This window comes from Lissotriton helveticus, chromosome 2_1 (genome assembly GCF_964261635.1).
Source record: "Lissotriton helveticus chromosome 2_1, aLisHel1.1, whole genome shotgun sequence".
NCBI lineage: Eukaryota > Metazoa > Chordata > Amphibia > Caudata > Salamandridae > Lissotriton > Lissotriton helveticus.
In genome coordinates, this window is record NC_136059.1 from 59144250 (window position 1) to 59162021 (window position 17772).

At 46.1% G+C, this 17772-nt stretch overlaps 1 protein-coding gene across 1 annotated transcript in view; it reads right to left on the reverse strand.

The window, feature by feature from the left end:
- The window catches only part of LOC144820062 (uncharacterized), a 226705-nt gene that overhangs the window by 46387 nt on the left and 162546 nt on the right, over nt 1-17772 (reverse strand). Inside the window, 1 exon segment of the mRNA XM_078677717.1 lies at nt 9978-10194. Within this exon segment, the coding sequence (XP_078533843.1) occupies nt 9978-10194 (217 nt within the window).

The window sequence follows — 17772 nt, forward strand, 5'->3', positions numbered from 1 at the left end:
TTTCTAGGTCGGAAAGTTTTTTTAGCATAAAAAATAATATTACGCACAAATTCTTCAAAATATGCTATTTCATTCCCATGCCACTCATTTAAAACTAATAGGGTATCGGCTAGAAAATCCTGTACCCCATTAATGGCTGTGGGATTCCAATAGCACCTTCCCGAAGAGGCGTGAAAGGCAGCATCACTGCCCTTAAAAGACCAAGGTGCAATTGTCAGAGGCTTTAAGGAAATAGTAACAAGCAGTATACTATGGTCGCTCAGAGGAGTAAATATTATCTTAAGGTCCTGAATAAAAGGGAACAAACCGTAGTCTGCAATAGCATAATCCAAGATAGAGGACCCAAACGGAGACTTGTGAGTAAATTTTGCAGGCACGTCAGACGGAAATCTCCCATATAATATAAGTCCATCGACGGCCACTAATTCATTTAGCAAAATCTTCCCTCTTTTGTTTGTCACTGATTTATCAGGGAAGAGTGCTTGCGGGACAAAATACGCCTCTTCTTTAGGTTTATTCCTAAAAAGATCCAGGCTAACATTGGAGATTTTGCAATTCAAGTCTCCTACCAACAAAATGTCCGGAGGGGATGGGACATTTTTAATTAGATCAATGTATCGAAATACCTGCTTTAAAATCGCATTAAAACACTCTTCCGGAGGAATATAAACATTCACAATTACAATAGGGGACTTTATCCCGTTATTAAACAAATTGTCAATGGTTATAGCATGGAAAAGTTTGCTAGAATCCATGTAATGGGTGAATTTCCAGTGCAATTTATTAGATAATAAGCAAGCGATTCCTCCCCTGGCATGACCTTTCTTAGAGGGGACGGCAGGGACTTCCAGGACATAATAATCCTTAGAGACCTTCAGCGTATCAATACACCACGTTTCCTGTAGGCAGATCACATTTGCTCCTGGAGAAAATAGAAACTCAAACTTCTCTGGGCTACTGTGAATCCCTGCAGCGTTCCAGGAGATAATATTTAGTGGGGTGTTAAAGATGCTGAAACAATCTTGGATCATCTTTTGATTTAGTAGATAAGGCACTGTGCAGCCAGTTCCACCGATTATTGTCCTCTACCAGAGAGGAGTTCTGAGTCAGCGGAAGTGGCTTCACTTGTGAAACCGAGCGTTTTCCCTTAGATACCCAAATCTTCAGGTCTCTAAGAGGAGAGGCTACCCCATTTTGTTCCTCCCTTCTAGATACCTCCCCGAAAGACGGGTTTATATTACCAAGGTTAAAGATCGGGAGAATATCAATGCCTGTACGCTGGAAGTTCTCAGCTTGCTGTAGTATCAAGTTTACAATAATAGGAGAATAAAATTTCACCCTTATACTCGTTACCTTGACTTCACCAAACAGGGAGACTAACTCAATATCCCTAGTTTGGATATGATGGAGACTATCAATCTCACTAAAACGCTTAAGAAGCCAAGCTCTGTTTAAGGGCAAGTCAACGTCAAATAAAGGTAAAAAGTCTAACACAAGAGTTTCTACTGGAGCGTTTAAAGTTGTTAAAGGACAATATGGGAAATGGCGATCTCCATTCTCTGAAACTACACGGAAAGGAGAGGCCAAGGGGTTAAGGGACCCAGATGGATTTTGAATTGAAACTCCAGTCGCTGATGGTAGGAAGAGACTGGTAAGAGGGCCCCCCATTTGTGGAATGGATTCCAAAGTCGTTGGGGGACACAATTCACTTTCTACCTTAAAAAAGGTACTAATGGGTAAGTTCGGTTCAATATCAATATCTGCCTTTCCAGATATAGAAGATGGCTCCAGATCAATCACTTCATTCTCCAGTGCAGACAAAGAATTTTGAAAAATTATCCAACGCTGCCTTTTCTTCCTATATTTACGAGTTGGTTTCCTTTTATTCCCCTTATTGCTTCTAGATTTCCCATTTTTTACCTTTACCTCATCTTTATCATCGGTAAATTCTTTTTTATTTTCAGACACGAAGATGGGAAATAGGTCTTGAACCACTTTAGGGTCAGATATGGATTTATTTTCCTCCATTATCTCAAGAACTGAATTATTTATACAGTTCGGCACTGCAGTTAAGGGGATAGCTGCAGTATGTGGTATCAAAACTGATGTCCCAGCTTTCGTGTCAAAATCCACTGAAGCCACATTTATTTCCCCCATCGGCCGACTATGTTCGGTCATGGGGGGAACACTCCTCATATCCGGTGACTTTTGTAACAATGACTTCAGTATTTGGGTAACGGATTCCAAAATACAATCCGAATTGCCAACAAATTTCCCCAAAAGAGATAAAATAGAGGCTAGTAATTGTTCCAAGGCAATCATGGATTCAGAAATTGGTTTTTCACATGCTTCCAGTGGACGGCAAGTGCCAGATAGATTAAGGCCCGGGGTCCCAGAAGCGACTAACAAATCGGACATATCCTGATCATTCAGTGAGGGGATACTACTATACAACATTAGACCAGATGGGGTAGCACCCCCTGAGGATTTAATAGGGGCCAGGGACTCCATTTTCGCTATATCTACATACCGGCCGCAAAGTTCATGGTCAATGAATAGTGCGGACAAATCACCACCCAACATATCCTTCAGCGGGGTTTGAGGCATAGGTGGAAGATTCGTAGATTCCCTCTCATGTGCTGAAGAAGTGAGTTTGCTTTCCCCATTCCCTTCGGAGAAAACAGGGGAAGAAGACACCACTGGCACAGGTTGTTGTGGTGCGAGCTGCGAACAAGAAAGCGGCAGGCATGTAATAGGTTGCATATGGACCTCCTTGGCCGAGGCGCAGGGGGCTTTTTTAGAGGGTAAATTAGCGTTCTTAGGGGAGGGCAAATCCCAAATCTCATACAGATGGCATTGACCCTTAAGGGGGGGATTGTTTACCGATTTATTTCTCGTGCGATTAGTTTCATTATTTGCACTAGGCAAACCGCCCACTTCCCTTCCAGAACGCAGTTTCTTAAACATCTTTTAGAAAATGTGTCCACAAATTTATATTATAACAATGATTTTCCTCCGGTTGAGTGAACACAAGATTAATACAATATACCACAATAATAAAAACAGTCCTGGAGATGCAACAAAGTCTGCCCGAAAATAGAGTCCGAGGAAGCTACCAGTCAATTTAGATGGATGATTTCTTCCACAAACAGTCAGGCGTATTTCCAATAGGAGAAAGGATAAAACACTTCAAATAAAAAGTACAAGCGATGAAAATAACCGGGCCCAGCCCAGCCAGCCTCGGCCACTGAGGGCCACAGATGGCCCGCCCTTTGCCCGGGCTTAGCCCGGCGTCCCGCAAGCGTCCCGCTTAGCGTGGAGGGTGTGTCCTAAATAGGAGGAGCAAGGGGCGGGAAGAGACTCCAGGTGCGCTCCGGTCTTCACGCGCTGAAGCCTGGGTCTCGCAGTCCCGGCCCCTGTCTAACAGCCTCAGGTACAATCACAATAAATGCCGCTTATCTCCTTCCTCCGTAGAAGCAGGCAATGTAAAGCCCAGCAGAGTCACGGCAAGCAAGAACAGCTGCGAGCGGCACCCGCGGAGCGGGGGCCACGAGCTGTAAGTAGTCGAGGCAGCAAATCAGGGTAGAGCAAGCAGCCAGCAAACAGGGCGGAGCAGGGGCGGGAAGAGACTCCAGGTGCGCTCCGGTCTTCACGCGCTGAAGCCTGGGTCTCGCAGTCCCGGCCCCTGTCTAACAGCCTCAGGTACAATCACAATAAATGCTGCTTATCTCCTTCCTCCGTAGAAGCAGGCAATGTAAAGCCCAGCAGAGTCACGGCAAGCAAGAACAGCTGCGAGCGGCCCCCGCGGAGCGGGGGCCGCGAGCTGTAAGTAGTCGAGGCAGCAAATCAGGGTAGAGCAAGCAGCCAGCAAACAGGGCGGAGCAGGGGCGGGAAGAGACTCCAGGTGCGCTCCGGTCTTCACGCGCTGAAGCCTGGGTCTCGCAGTCCCGGCCCCTGTCGAACAGCCTCAGGTACAATCACAATAAATGCCGCTTATCTCCTTCCTCCGTAGAAGCAGGCAATGTAAAGCCCAGCAGAGTCACAGCAAGCAAGAACAGCTGCGAGTTGGACCAGTTGAAGGGCTCCAAGGTCGTCTGTTAACTCCTTAGCAGTGTTGTCTGACGGTGAATTGAAATGGAGATTGAGGTCTCCCAACACCGTGTAATTGGCCGCCGATAGAATTCTTTTTGCTATGATCTCTGGGAGAGATCTAAGGAATAGTTTTGCAGACTCGGGGGGGACGATATATCAACGTGCCGGAGAAGGAGTTATTTGCGATGAACTCTATGCAGAATTCCAGACTCTCGCAGCCAGGGATAGTATCTGCTGTAGTTCGGCAGTGGTACTGGTCCTTTGTAATGATGGCCAGACCACCCCCTCTCCCTTACGGTCTGTCGAGTCTGAGGATGTGGTAGCCAGCTGGTAAGGCTGCGACCATGTTAGGCTCCGATTGAGCCGTGAGCCATGTTTCTGTTAAGAAGAGCACATCTGGCTTGTGCTCCTCGAGCAGCATGGCAATTTGTGTGCAGTGCTTTGGCAGTGATCGGCAGTTTAATGCGTACATGCTGTATTTCTGTGCTGGGGCCAACGGAGTGTTCCGAAAGGAATGTTTGCAGTCCGGGCAGCGGGGGGGAAGCTCTGTAGGAGCAAATGTATGTGTACACTGTGCAACAGCTGTTCTTCCAATGCTGTATAAGGCTGTCGAGCTATATGTCCTGGCCTGGGAAGTGGGAGAACCAGGGTTGATGGCCCCTGGTCCCGTCTGGTCGCAGACGGGTTTGCCTTTGGCGCGCCTTCGGCGCACCGCCGGCGCGCCCGCTGCGCCCGTCCGCTGCGCCTCCGGAACCAGCACATCCTATATGACGGTGTAAGGGGGCGTGGCCTATTTCAGTGGGCGTGGCCCTGGTGTCCCGGCGATTCGCCTGCCACCCGCTGCAGTGCCTGACTCGGCTGCGCGGGGAGGGAGTCACGTGGGGAGCCAAGAGGTAGACTGAATTCAATATTTAAAAACACAGTATCACAACAATTTTAAAAGTATTCTTTAAAATCTGCTCTCGGCTTTCCGCCTCAAGAGCTCTACTTACAACAAGCGGCTGGCGGGAAGGGCGCGCTTTTGTAGTGGAAGGGGGCGTGGCCTATTTCAGTGGGCGTGGCCCTGGTGTCCCGGCGATTCGCCTGCCACCCGCTGCAGCGCCTGACTCGGCTGCGCGGGGAGGGAGTCACGTGGGGAGCCAAGAGGTAGACTGAATTCAATATTTAAAAACACAGTATCACAACAATTTTAAAAATATTCTTTAAAATCTGCTCTCGGCTTTCCGCCTCAAGAGCTCTACTTACAACAAGGGGCTGGCGGGAAGGGCGCGCTTTTGTAGTGGAAGGGGGCGTGGCCTATTTCAGTGGGCGTGGCCCTGGTGTCCCGGCGATTCGCCTGCCACCCGCTGCAGCGCCTGACTCGGCTGCGCAGGGAGGGAGTCACGTGGGGAGCCAAGAGGTAGACTGAATTCAATATTTAAAAACACAGTATCACAACAATTTTAAAAGTATTCTTTAAAATCTGCTCTCGGCTTTCCGCCTCAAGAGCTCTACTTACAACTAAATGCAGTCTGCGATGAATACTCCAAATAGACCCCTGAATTTCACATAACTAACCGCACTGGGAGCCCATACTACTGACATACTGACATACAGTGCAGAAAACCAGTACCAAGTATATATTTTTTTACAATGAAAGAGGGATATGGATGTTAAAATGGTGTCAGAAAGGTTAATTCCTCAGGATAATACCCTTCAGGGCACATGGGGAGAGCTTCTACACTATAGTTAGTGGGGGAAGGTGTGGCACCAGGAGAAAAGGGCTGATAGAGGGGTGGTAGTGGAGAAGTAGGCAGGTGTATGTAGGAAGAGGCAAATATGCTGCTGAAGAGAAGCAGAGACAGGACTGATGTAGTGCTTTTTCTGCTTTGGATACAGTTTTTCCTTCGTAATGTCTAAGATTGGTTCTGGGGATCTGAAATATCATCTTTTGATATCGGCATCAGAGGTTTTGGTGGCGAACCAGACTTGTCTTTCTTGTCTTTGGAAGTGGAAGGTTTCTGCTCCGAAACTGACTTTTGTTTCGAACTGGAGGATTAGGGCTCTGAACCAGATGTGTCTTTTGGAGAAAAATGTTTTGAGTCCGAAAACAATTTGTCTCAGCTCGATACTGAGCCTCAAGGCTTGACCACTTGTTTCAATGCCGGGCCCGAGGGCTGGGCATCAGAAACGTCATCTCGGTGCCGACCAAGGCCCAGAGACAGAGGTGGTGCTGAAGCCTTATATTTAGTAAATAATAGTTTAGGGGTACAGGGATTTTGCTACTCATGACACCCTGTCCTGCTGGAATGTCTTCTGACTCCAACTCGATCTTAAGGTCAGAACCTGATTATCAGACTGAAAAGGCCTCCTCTTCTTCTGCAGCGTCCGCCTCTTCCTGTTCAGAATCTTCTCTGAAGATATCCGGAGTCTGTTGAGTGCCTTGGTACTGCATTTTTCATCATCAAGCCCAATGATCTGGTGGAGTCTTTTTCAACTTGAACAAGCAACAGGCCTCGCAGTCTCCTTCCTTGTGCTCCAGTGATAAGCACAAGTTGCAGACCTGGGGTAGATCCGTGCGAGGGTTCTTGTAGTGGCACCGAGGAGAGACCTGAAAATGTATCCCATCCATTGGCAGAGGAGAGGATCGATACGGCTAGGCCTAAAGGCCATCCACAAACTTTTCAACTGAAGATGAGAGAGACTCACTCACACACTTACACCTGAAAGAGTGAGCCAGGTGTAAGTAGAATAGAATGGGTTCTGGCTGAGGCTCCCAAGGCTCACTCAGTCAATTATAGCAGGGGTTTCCCAAGTGTCAATGGAGAGTTAGATCAAAAGGAGTGAACCAGTGGTGAGTAGAATCGATGTGGCTCTGAATGTGGCTCCCAAAGCTCACTTGGACTATGGGCTATGTCATAATATGTTATGACATATTGGTTTATATGTATGTATGTATTTGTATTTATATAGCGCATAAATCACCCGTAGGTCTCAGAGCGCTAATATATAGCACACAAATCATCCAAAAGAGTACCTAAGAGCTTGGGCTGGTGTGTAGGTATGTAGGTGTGGTCCTGAAGGTGCTTGTTTGAAGAGGCAGGTCCTCAGCTTCTTGTGGGACTCAAGAAGTGAAGAGATGACTGTGAGGGTTAGGGGAGGCCTTTCCACATCATGGGTGTGATGTAGCAAAATGAGCGACCTCCTGTTTTGATTTTACAGATGTGGGAATCTGTGCAAGTAAGAGTGAGGCAGAGCGTCGGTGTCTGGTGGTTTGGTGGAAGTGTATGCAACTGTTCAGGTATTCTGACCCTGAGTTGTGTAGGGCTTTGTATGCATGCGTGAGAAGTTTGAATTGGCTACGCGGGGGGACGGGGAGCCAGTGAGGCTTCTTGAGGTGCAGTGTGATGTGGGTGCAGCATAGGAGGTTCAGTATTAGTCTTGCAGCGGTGTTCTCAATGATCCAGGGGGCTCATTTATGAGCCCTTGCATCACTTTCACGCCGCTGGTGCGTCACTTTTTGTGACGCACCAGCGGAGTAAAAAATGTGCCTTGTTGCACCATATTTACAAAGTGGCGCATCTAGGTAGAGGCATCACTTTGTAAACCCCTGCGCGATATTATACCTACGCCAGGTATAATGTATGCAAGGGGGGGGGTTTGATGCAAGAAAGTGTCATAGAAGTGACGTCTATAAGATTTCACTGCGCCATTTCTTGGACGCTACTGCGTCAAAATCTAACGCCTGCCTCATGGCAGGCATAAGACTGATGCAGGCAGTAACAACATGGGACTTGCCCATGTGAAATTACACATTGCTGGAGTTGCGTCACTTTTGTGACACACTCCAGCAATGCGTCACTTTTGCGCCAACAGATATGTCAGAAATACTGACGTATCTGTAACTCCTTGTGACATGATGCGTCATACTGTAAATATGACGCATCGTTAGTGTCGTAGGGAGAGCGCAGTGAAAATTGACGCATCGCTGTTTTCACGCAGCGTTGCGTCACTTTTCATAAATGAGGCCCCAGAGTCTTTGTAGGAGTTTTTGGGAGTTTCTGGAGTAGAGAGTGATTTTGTAGTCGAGCCTGCTGGTGATAAGAGTCCATGTGAGGGTCCATCTGGTATAGTGAGGCAACCATTTGAAGATCTTTTGTAGCATGCACAGAATATAAAAACAGGAGGTGCACACTGTGTTGACATGAGCTGTCATGTTGAGCTTGTCTATAATGATCCCTGGATTTCTTACGTGGTGTGAGAGTGTGGGTCCAAGGTACGATGGCCACCAGGCGTAGTCCTACGGGGAGGTCTTTTTGCCAAAGATCCGGTACTTCCGTCTTCTCAGAGTTGAGCTGCAGGCAGTTGGTCTGCATTCAATCTGCTACCATGGCCATGCAGTTGGTGAAGTTAGCTCTGGTGGTGATTGTCTTGTCCATCAAGGACAGCATGAGTTGAGTGTCATCGGTGTAGGAGATTAAGGTGATGTCTTGGGATAGGATGATGTTGGCAAGCGGTGCTATGTATATTTAGAAAAGGGTGGGGCAGAGGGAGGATCGCTGTGGGACTCTGGATATCAATTTCTTGTTCTCTGATGTGAAGGGTGGCAGCCTGACCCTTTGAGTTCATGCCATGAGAATGGAACATACCCATTTAAGAGATGATCCTTGTATGCCAATCTTGTGGAGTCTTCTGATGAGATTGTTATGGGAGACAGTGTTGAAGGCTGCGGAGTGGTCAAACAGGATGAGTCCTGTTGTTTCTCTTAGGTCCAGGATGATTCGAATGTCGGTGGTGGTCGGGATGAGTGCTGTGTCAGTGCTGTGTTGCATCCTGAATCATGATTGAGTGTTGTCTAGAAGATGGTGAAGGTCGAGGTGGGTTATGAGTTGCTTGTTGGTGGCCTTTTCAATTACTTTGGCTGGCTAGGGGAGCAGGGAGATGGGTCAAAAGGTACTCTGGATGCGTGTCGTGAGTACAGCTTTGATTTCTGCAAGCTTCCATTCATCCGGGAAACTGGTGGACCTGATGGAGGTATTGATGAGGTGGGTTAGGGTGGTGCTGAATGGTGATGTTCCTCCGTTGTAGATGTGGTGGGGCCATTGGTCCGCGGAGCCCCATGAATGGATGGTCTGCATGATTGCTGCTGTGTCATTTCTGGTGAGAGTTATCCTTTCTGTAAGGGGGTATTCTTGATGGTGGGTGGGATAGCTCGCGCACACACTTAGATCGAAAGGAGTGAGCCAGGTGAGAAGAGATGTGAGTCTGAGTAAATCACCCAAGGCTCACTCACACATGTAGATCAGAATGAATGACATGACACATGCAGGAATGAATATGAGGAAGTGAGGTGAGGACATTCTGTCCATTACACCCTCTCAGACTGCCACTCGGAGGGAAGGTTCAACTCCCTAGCACACGTAAAAATTCAATTCATATTTAAACAAATCATAGTAGTGTCTTCATTCTTTTATACTTGTTAGTGGAATCTTCATATGCAGTTTTGTAGGCCAGAGCGACAGCCAACATATTTTGTTGCCTCAGTTTGTACACACATGCAACATTTTCAAGGCTTCACTGTCTTCAATTGGACCACCGGCGTGGATACAATTAGAAAGAAGGATATAAATACCACAACGCTCCCTCTTCAGTATATGCGCCAAATCACGTTCAAATCTCTTTGTCCAGAACCCTCACGCGTCTCATCGAGTAGGTGAGACGGCGGGAGCATTGTTTAGGATGGGGAAGCATTGTGAAAGAGTCACTCACACAATGACACCAGAAGCAGTGACAGGATGGATGCGATATGTCGTGCTCTGCATTCACTTGTGCTTGGTGGCCATAAAATGTCAACGCAGCCTGCAAAGTGTCCTCTCTCCTTTTAACTATATTTAATGTTAACTTACCTCCTTATACACCTTCTGCTTGAAATCCGCCGCCTCCTTTGAGATATCCTGGTTCGGCTGGCCCCCTTTGGCCATTTACAGAGCACAGTACAGAGAGTTGCCTCCAGACTTGGTTGGGATCACAGAACCATCAGGCGCTACCAAGTTAAACTGCCCCTTGTATAGACTTTCCTTTCCTTGGATACGATTGATGAGTGTGTTGGTCTTGTTGGAATCCCTGGAAAAGATAAATTCATGAGACCATTTCTACACCAAACCTACAGTGTTTGAAAGAAATGTGTGCGCAGTGCACGTTAACTGTGTAGGCTACCAGTGAAGACGATCAGTGTAGGTCATCAGTGCAGGTTAGCAGTGACTTTCATTAGTGCAGACTAGCAGTGAAGGCATTCAGTGCAGGTTAGCAGAGACGTTCATCAGTGCTAACTATCAGTGCAGACTATCAGTGCAGACTATCAGTGCAGTTTAGCAGTGAAAGTCATCAGTGCAAGCTATTGTTGCAGGTCATCAATGCAGGATGTCAGTGCAGGCTAGCAGTGAATGCATTCCATGCAGGCTATCAGTGCCAGTTAGCAGTGAAGGCCATCAGTGCAGGTTATCAAGGCAGGCTATCCATGCAGGTTATAATGCAGGCTATCAGTGCAGGTTAGGAGGAAAGGCCACCAGTGCAGACCATCAGTGCAGGTTAGCAGTGACAGTTATTAGTGGAGGCCATCAGTGAAGGCTATTGGTGCAGGTAAGTTAGCTGTGAATGCCATCAGTGCAGACTATCAGTGCAGGTTATATATATATGGCAAACACATCCATAAATGATACAGTCAAAAAATCAAACAATAAAGGAAATTACACCACATAACATACAAAAAAGCATTTCATGCAGCTAATACTTCATCATATTTTCAAAACAATGTAAATTGGTAAAACTCTGTGGGGCAAGGCTGTACACACCTGATTGCAAAAATAAAATAATTTACCAATGCAGGCCACACAAGTTCAGTCAACTCTGGAGAGCCTAGATCTGTAAGCGGCCCGCAAAAAACTTGTTACTGCACAGAGTGTAAAGGGGTTAGGTAAGAACTGTACGTGCAAGAGTGCCACTTTGGCCTGCCTAAACTTCAGACTTTTTAATAAGGGCTGGAGGAAGCGTTTTCTGGGCAAAGGAAAAAATGAACCCAGTAGTACAAAATGTAACGTCTCCTGAGGAGATCGAAGATTGCAGACACAGGGACCTCTTTGGTCCGATGGAAAAAAGAAACCAGCCGGAGATGCTAAGAAATGATGAAGCTGATTGAATCTAAAATGTGTGATTAGAAATCTATCATGAGGCACTAGTTAAGGTGAGGGGCATGGTTCAATACCCAGGACTGATTTTAACATTACATAGGACCTCACTGAGGGTTTACTAAGCTCAGTGTTTTCGCGATTCGTAGTAAAGAATTTGTGGTATAGGTCTTTTACAATTTCAACGTCCCTGAAACTTAAAGTGTCATTTGCAAGAAAAATGTCTGGCCTTCCTATGGCCTGGAAGTACTCCTTTACGTATCGTATCCAAGGGATTTTATTGCAATCATCCAATGCCAGACAATCCGATAGGATCATGCGCTTTAAACCCTTATGTTCGCATGTCCATATCTTTAACCAGGTCACTAAAGATTTGATTGCCACTTGATCAGCCAGATAACCAACCCCTAGCTCTTCATGCACAGATCAAGCTGGCGTGCCTTGGGGCACTCTCAGGATCCGTTGCAGAAACTTATTTTCCGCAACCTGTGTGATGGCAAGACCCTCAGATTTTGCTGCCATATAAAACTCTAGAATTGCCTTTAGACTCATACAATTTTAAGATGACTTCGGGGTCCCATGAACCCAATCTACTTGCAAAGATAGCGAAGGCTCCCAAGGATTTATTCAGGTCGCTCATCTTCCCATCTGAGAGGGCTTCGCACTGTAATTTGTCATCAAATAACACACCCAGATAAGGGAAGGACGAGACTTTACCAAGAGTATGTTTGCCAGTTTTAAAACTTTTCCCCCTCAGCCCCCCGGGGACCTGCTACTAAAACATAGGACTTTGTGAAATTAACTGACAGGTTTTGCTGTCCATGAATGCCACAATCCATCTATTAAAACCTGCAGGCCCCGGCCAATACGGGCCTTGAGCACCGCGACATCAGCATAAAGTAGTCCTGGAAAAGCTCTCCCGCCTACTCTAGGGGAGTCTGTCTGGAGTGCCAAAAGGGAAGCCTCAAGGCCAGTAATATAAAGAGAGAATAAGAAAGGAGCTAAAATGCAGCCTTGGTGCACTTCCAGTGTACAATTAAAATGATTAGACAGGTCTCCCTCATGGGAAAATCTCACTGCCACCGTCATGTGGGCATGGAGGGATATATAAATGGACAATGCAAGGATGCACTCCCAGAGAGATTAATATGTCCACAAACTTATTCCGGTTTACCCGGTCAAAAGCAAATGTAAGATCCATAAAAACTAAGTACATAGTGCCCAGTTGTGCCACTGTGTATTTAGATATCAGGAGATAAAGGTTGAGACATTGGTCCATAGTTGACAGACCTTTCCGGAAGCCATATCGGACATCTGATAAAATCTGGCTGTCTGTGGCCCAAAAAGACAATCTGGATAAGAGTACCCGACCCAAGACATTGACTACGGCATCAATGAGGGATATTGGATGAAAAGATTGTGGGTTATCCTTATCTCCTTTTTTAAAAGTCGGCATTATAAAGGCAGTGGACCAGTAAGGCAATATCACCTTGGAGGCCCCTGCATTTAAGACTTTGGTCAATATAGGAACCCAGACCTCAATGTTATCGCTGTAAAGGTCCGGAGATATACCATCAGGACCCATGACCCTGTTTAGTGCCAACAACTCGATGCTCGAGGACACCTCCTCCAGAGAAAAACTAATGGAGGGGACCGCCGGGCAGGAAGGTATGTCTACACATTGGTCGCCCTGACAGCCTACAATGTAAACTTTTTCATAATGGGACACCCACTGATCCGGCGTGATGTGATGGTACATAGACAGTTTGACTGGGTTTGCAAAGCATGGGCAATTGATAATTTTCCAAAATAAGGATGAACCCCACAATTCATCCTCTTTGGTTAAGTTCTCCCAAGCCTGCATTTGAAGTTGGAGCCTGCGCTCTTTCAGTGTCTCTTTATAAAAGCGTCAGCACGAGGCCTTCTATCTTACTCCATGGCACCTGTTTCAGGGCTGCTTTTAGCCTTCTTAAAGCCTGCAAACGCTTGTGATCAAACAATAAGGGGGAAGCCGGGGCACTCCCCGCTGCCTGTGTGGTTAAAAAGCCAGAAACTACCTGAGCTTTGGAAGAGAACAAGCTTAAAATTTCCTCGCTCGTGTATGAGGATCCAGACATGCACCGTTCTCTTCCTGACAGGAGGAAAAAAGGCAAAAGTTAAAGATCTTTACATCTATGCTCGCCCATCGAAGGCTCCTACCCTGATCAGTGAAGGTTAAAGATGCCTGGAACTTTCGAGGACCTATTGGGGGTTGCCCAGCCCTGTCAGCACAAGTGTTAGTGGATTGTGGTCACTAAAAGCACTGTGCTCTATATTAAATAAGCCTGGGAGCACTCCCAATGGTGCTGTCATGAATATAAATTCTATGATAGATGCAGAACCCCTTCCTTTATAGGTCGGGGGCAATTGATAAATAGGCCCAGAATGCCACTGGTCGAGAGTGTGTACCAGGTTATGAGTAAGTAAGAGGTTGTTTAACACCTTCCCTTCCATGGTGGCTTCTGTGTCAAGGTCGTCCAAAAGCGGGCTAGGCTGGGCAATCGACTGATTTTTCACAAAGGACGGGCACAAATGACAGTTGAAATCACCCACTAAAATAAGGTTCATGGCCCACAGCCCTCCTCCTTTATTGAGTCTAGGGCACAATTTAAGGCATTGAAATTGGAATACCCGCCCTCCTCCCTCATGGCGTTATAAAAATTGATAATAACAAGCGTAAGTGCTCTCCCCCTGTGCAATTCTATACCCTGGAATACCTGAGAGTCCCACTTTAAAATCTTTAAATCATTACAAAGTTCTAGATCCACAAATAAAATGAAGCCCCCACTAGCTCATCCCATATTGAGTATGACGCTGGGCAGAAGATAGTCTTATACCCGTCCATAAAAAAATATTCTTAGTCTTGCAGGTTTCATGTAAGCATATGAATTTGTATGACCTAACATACAGTAGCGATCTGACTTCAGTAAACTTGGAGGACAGACCTGTCATGTTCCAGGAGATAAGATTACATTATCTACCAGTAGTGTGGTTGATGTTACCAGGAGGGGAAAGTAAGAAAGAGGCGCATGAGGGCTCACCTGGGGCATGTGGTTAATCATAGGACGTGTGTGAGGGAGGGAAGCTGCTAAAATCACATTTGGGCTCAATATTAGTGAAGGGCTGGCTTCCTCTACACTCTCTCGGAGGGCCTTGTTGTTGGAGTAAAGAGACGAGTGTCTCCTCAAACTCCTGAAGTTAATCCAACTTATTCAGATCTACAAGGGGAGCATACGAGTTTCTACCTCTTGTGAGAAGTCCCTCCCCTGAGTTTCCCAGCGGAGGTCTATAGGAAAAGTCAAGTGGGAGTAGTTTAATGCATGAGGTTGGGGAAAATAATTTAGATGTTCCGGAGAGGATATTCCATGCTAGCTCTGGGTATAGTACCGATATAATGATGCAGTCTCCTCAAATATATTCTTTGATCGGCCTATCCACGCCACTCTCCTCACCATCAAGGTATCATTGATCCCTGACAGAATACCCAGAGTGCAGGGCCAACCAATGGGAAGCTTTATTGATCAGTTGTACCGTAGATTCTTTTTTGTGAGCCGGTAGGCCAGGCATCCCTGATCGGACCAGAATAGGGGGCGCATGATGGGGAAGGTCGATCACTGGGAGCTGGAAATCTTTGGGTAGTTGCAATCTAAGGTAAGAGATGTCTGCAAGACCTAGGACCCGGTTCGACGGAGCGACATGGGTTGTGTCATCTCCCACGGTGCAAAATCTACCAGCCCCTAGCAATGTATGCTGGACGGTAACTCCCTTGGGTTTTAGGGAAGCATTCGCATGCAGGGTAACACTGCTACTCAAGGGATTAGCGAGGAGCATGTTATCAGCTATCGAGGGACACTCTGACAGTTAATACGATGGATGTTTAGCCACTGAAGTCAAAAGAGTATTCATTTTGCTAGCTAAAACCAACCTGGAAGCTAGCTCCAGCTTATCCAATCTATTCAAAAGCGGAGCTAAAAGGTCTGTTAGAGTAACCATGAAATTATGTAGAACTGGTGCCAGGTGGGTCAGCAATTCCTCTGCAATTAGCCGTGTTGCAACATTCGCCTGTCCCTAGCAGGTGTTCACAGTGGCTTCCGTGGTCCTCTTGGCCTTCCGTTTCCATTTAGGGACAGGCAAACTTGCCAGGTGAGAGGCTGGGGTGAATGGGGCGCTCAAGCCTCGAGGCTGAAGGCGGGAAGGAGTGACTCAACTAGAGCCGAATCTGAGGACAAAAGAGGTGGAACTGGGGGGGCGGCCTTGACCTGGGCCTTGGGGATCGATGGTAAAGGTAGGTGAAAAACCTAGTCCTGAACATCCTATGTCTACTGAAAGCCTTCTCTCCGCCTGATCTATCTCCTTGTTATTAGCTCCCACAGCCTTTGCCAGACATGTGTCGATGGTACGGCACAGCTGAACCGTAGGAGTCGCTGGCTAAATCTTCCTTTTACCCAGTGGTTCCCAAACTTTTTCGACCTGCAGCTCCCTTGACCCATTGGCCATTGCCGGTGCGCCCCACTGTTACTTTTTTTGGAAGGTGGGGGTGATGTAAGCCTGGTCTCTGGAGTACTTTTTCTCCCTGGAAATTATTTGGATGAAGCTAATGAAGGTATTATAATCATATAAGCAGGGTGATTTGTATTACTAAAACAGCACCTCTAAAAAAATATTCCTAGTTGCACTTCTTTGCCCATGCCTTTTTTAGAGTACCCCCTCAAACTTTTTTATCCCACTTACAGTGCTAGATAGCAGCTCTATGCATGTAGGCCGCATTGCCAAAGTGTTTCTGCACTTGAAGAATATTTGCATACACTTCCATTTCTACCCATGTCATACGAGCCAACACACCAGTCTCAGCAGGGCGACTCATGATTTTGTAAACCCCATACTGCTTTTTTTTTCACTGTCTCCTCCCTAAAATTGCCTCCAAATCAATGTAAGTAAAATAAATTCCACTGTTTTTTTTTAAACGTCCCTCTTTCTTGCTTCCAAATCTTGCCATTATGTCATATATGGTGTTTAACTTCTCTGTGCTCCAGGAGAGACCAGGCCTGTCTAGAAATGTGTATGAACTGAAAGAAATGTGTACTGAAAGTACCTATGATCCAAGTACAAACATCAATACTTAGGGAGTTTAATTGACAGGACAACTGTACTTTCCTGATAAATTGCATTGGTGTAAAATGCATTTGAAAAAACTAAACTATTAATGAGTGTAACAAAATAAATCAGGCATCTTCTGCTTACTTTGGGAGTGTTTAAAAAAAAAAAAAAAAAATGTTTCTTTTGTCCTCATTTGCCATGACCTCCGTTTGGGGGGATACCAACCACCTAGCGAGTCCTTGCCTTAGGGTCCACTCAGAAGTCCCCTCCATCCATTGCCTGGACTCGAGCATTTTAATGGGTGGGAGATAAAACCCAAAGACACGACGCATTCAAACTGACTCCATCTAGGTGCGTTACCACCTGTAGGACCATTATCGGAACGAGGCTATATCCAGTCCAAGGAGTATTATTGGCATAATCATAGGACCCGGGGGAAAAATAAATAAATAAATAAACCCGGATTTTATCTCCACTCGATAAGCAGCTCCCAAAATGTCAGATTACGCCTACTGCCTGATCTGTTAAGGTCTGATCTAGATGTTTCATATAATGATGTAAGCCAGGCAGAGTGTAAGGGGGCTGCTTTCTCCGTCCATTTTATACAGATTTGCCTTCTAGCCAGCAAAATAGCATAGAAAAGAAATGGCCTTGCTTTCCCTGTGATGTTAACGTCCACGCCAAAAATAATAAGTGGTAGTGTAATTGCAAGTGATGTATTCATGATGGAGTTTAGAGTTACTTCCACTTCTAACCAAAACCGCTTTATGTCAGGGCATTCCAAAAACATATGAACATCTGAAGCTCCCGTGAGATTGTATTTGTTACATTTTTTGTCCTGGAGAAATTTGGAAAGTTTGAGTGGCGTGATATATGCTCGATGTGCTGTAAAAAGGTGGTTTCTTCTTAACCAAGAAGGTTTCACAGTCTTATACAAGAGGGCAAAAGAAGTTTGCCACATCTCCTCACTTTGAGAACCAATTACTGCCCCCCACAATTGGTCTGGGAGAGAGAATTCTCTGTCGAATTCTTCAAGCAATTGCCAGTACCAGAATGCTACCTCTCTTTTCCACACTAGCTTCTCCACTAGTTGTTGTTCTAAGGGGCTTACTTTCCCCAGATGTTTATCTTTTCTACGCTGGCCCCTTGTCCAGCTATCCAGCTGTATATATTTGAATCTAGACAATCCGGGGCCGACGTGGTCTTTTAACTCGTCCCATGTGATTAATAATCCTGCGTTTACTAGCTGACCCCATCTTATAATCCCTGCTTGTTCGAGTACAACTGACAAACTATCTCTCATGTATAATAGGAGCCCGGGTGAATCCCAAATTGGGGCAAAATTTGAGTAGTATGACAACCCGAGTTTTTTCCTTATGAT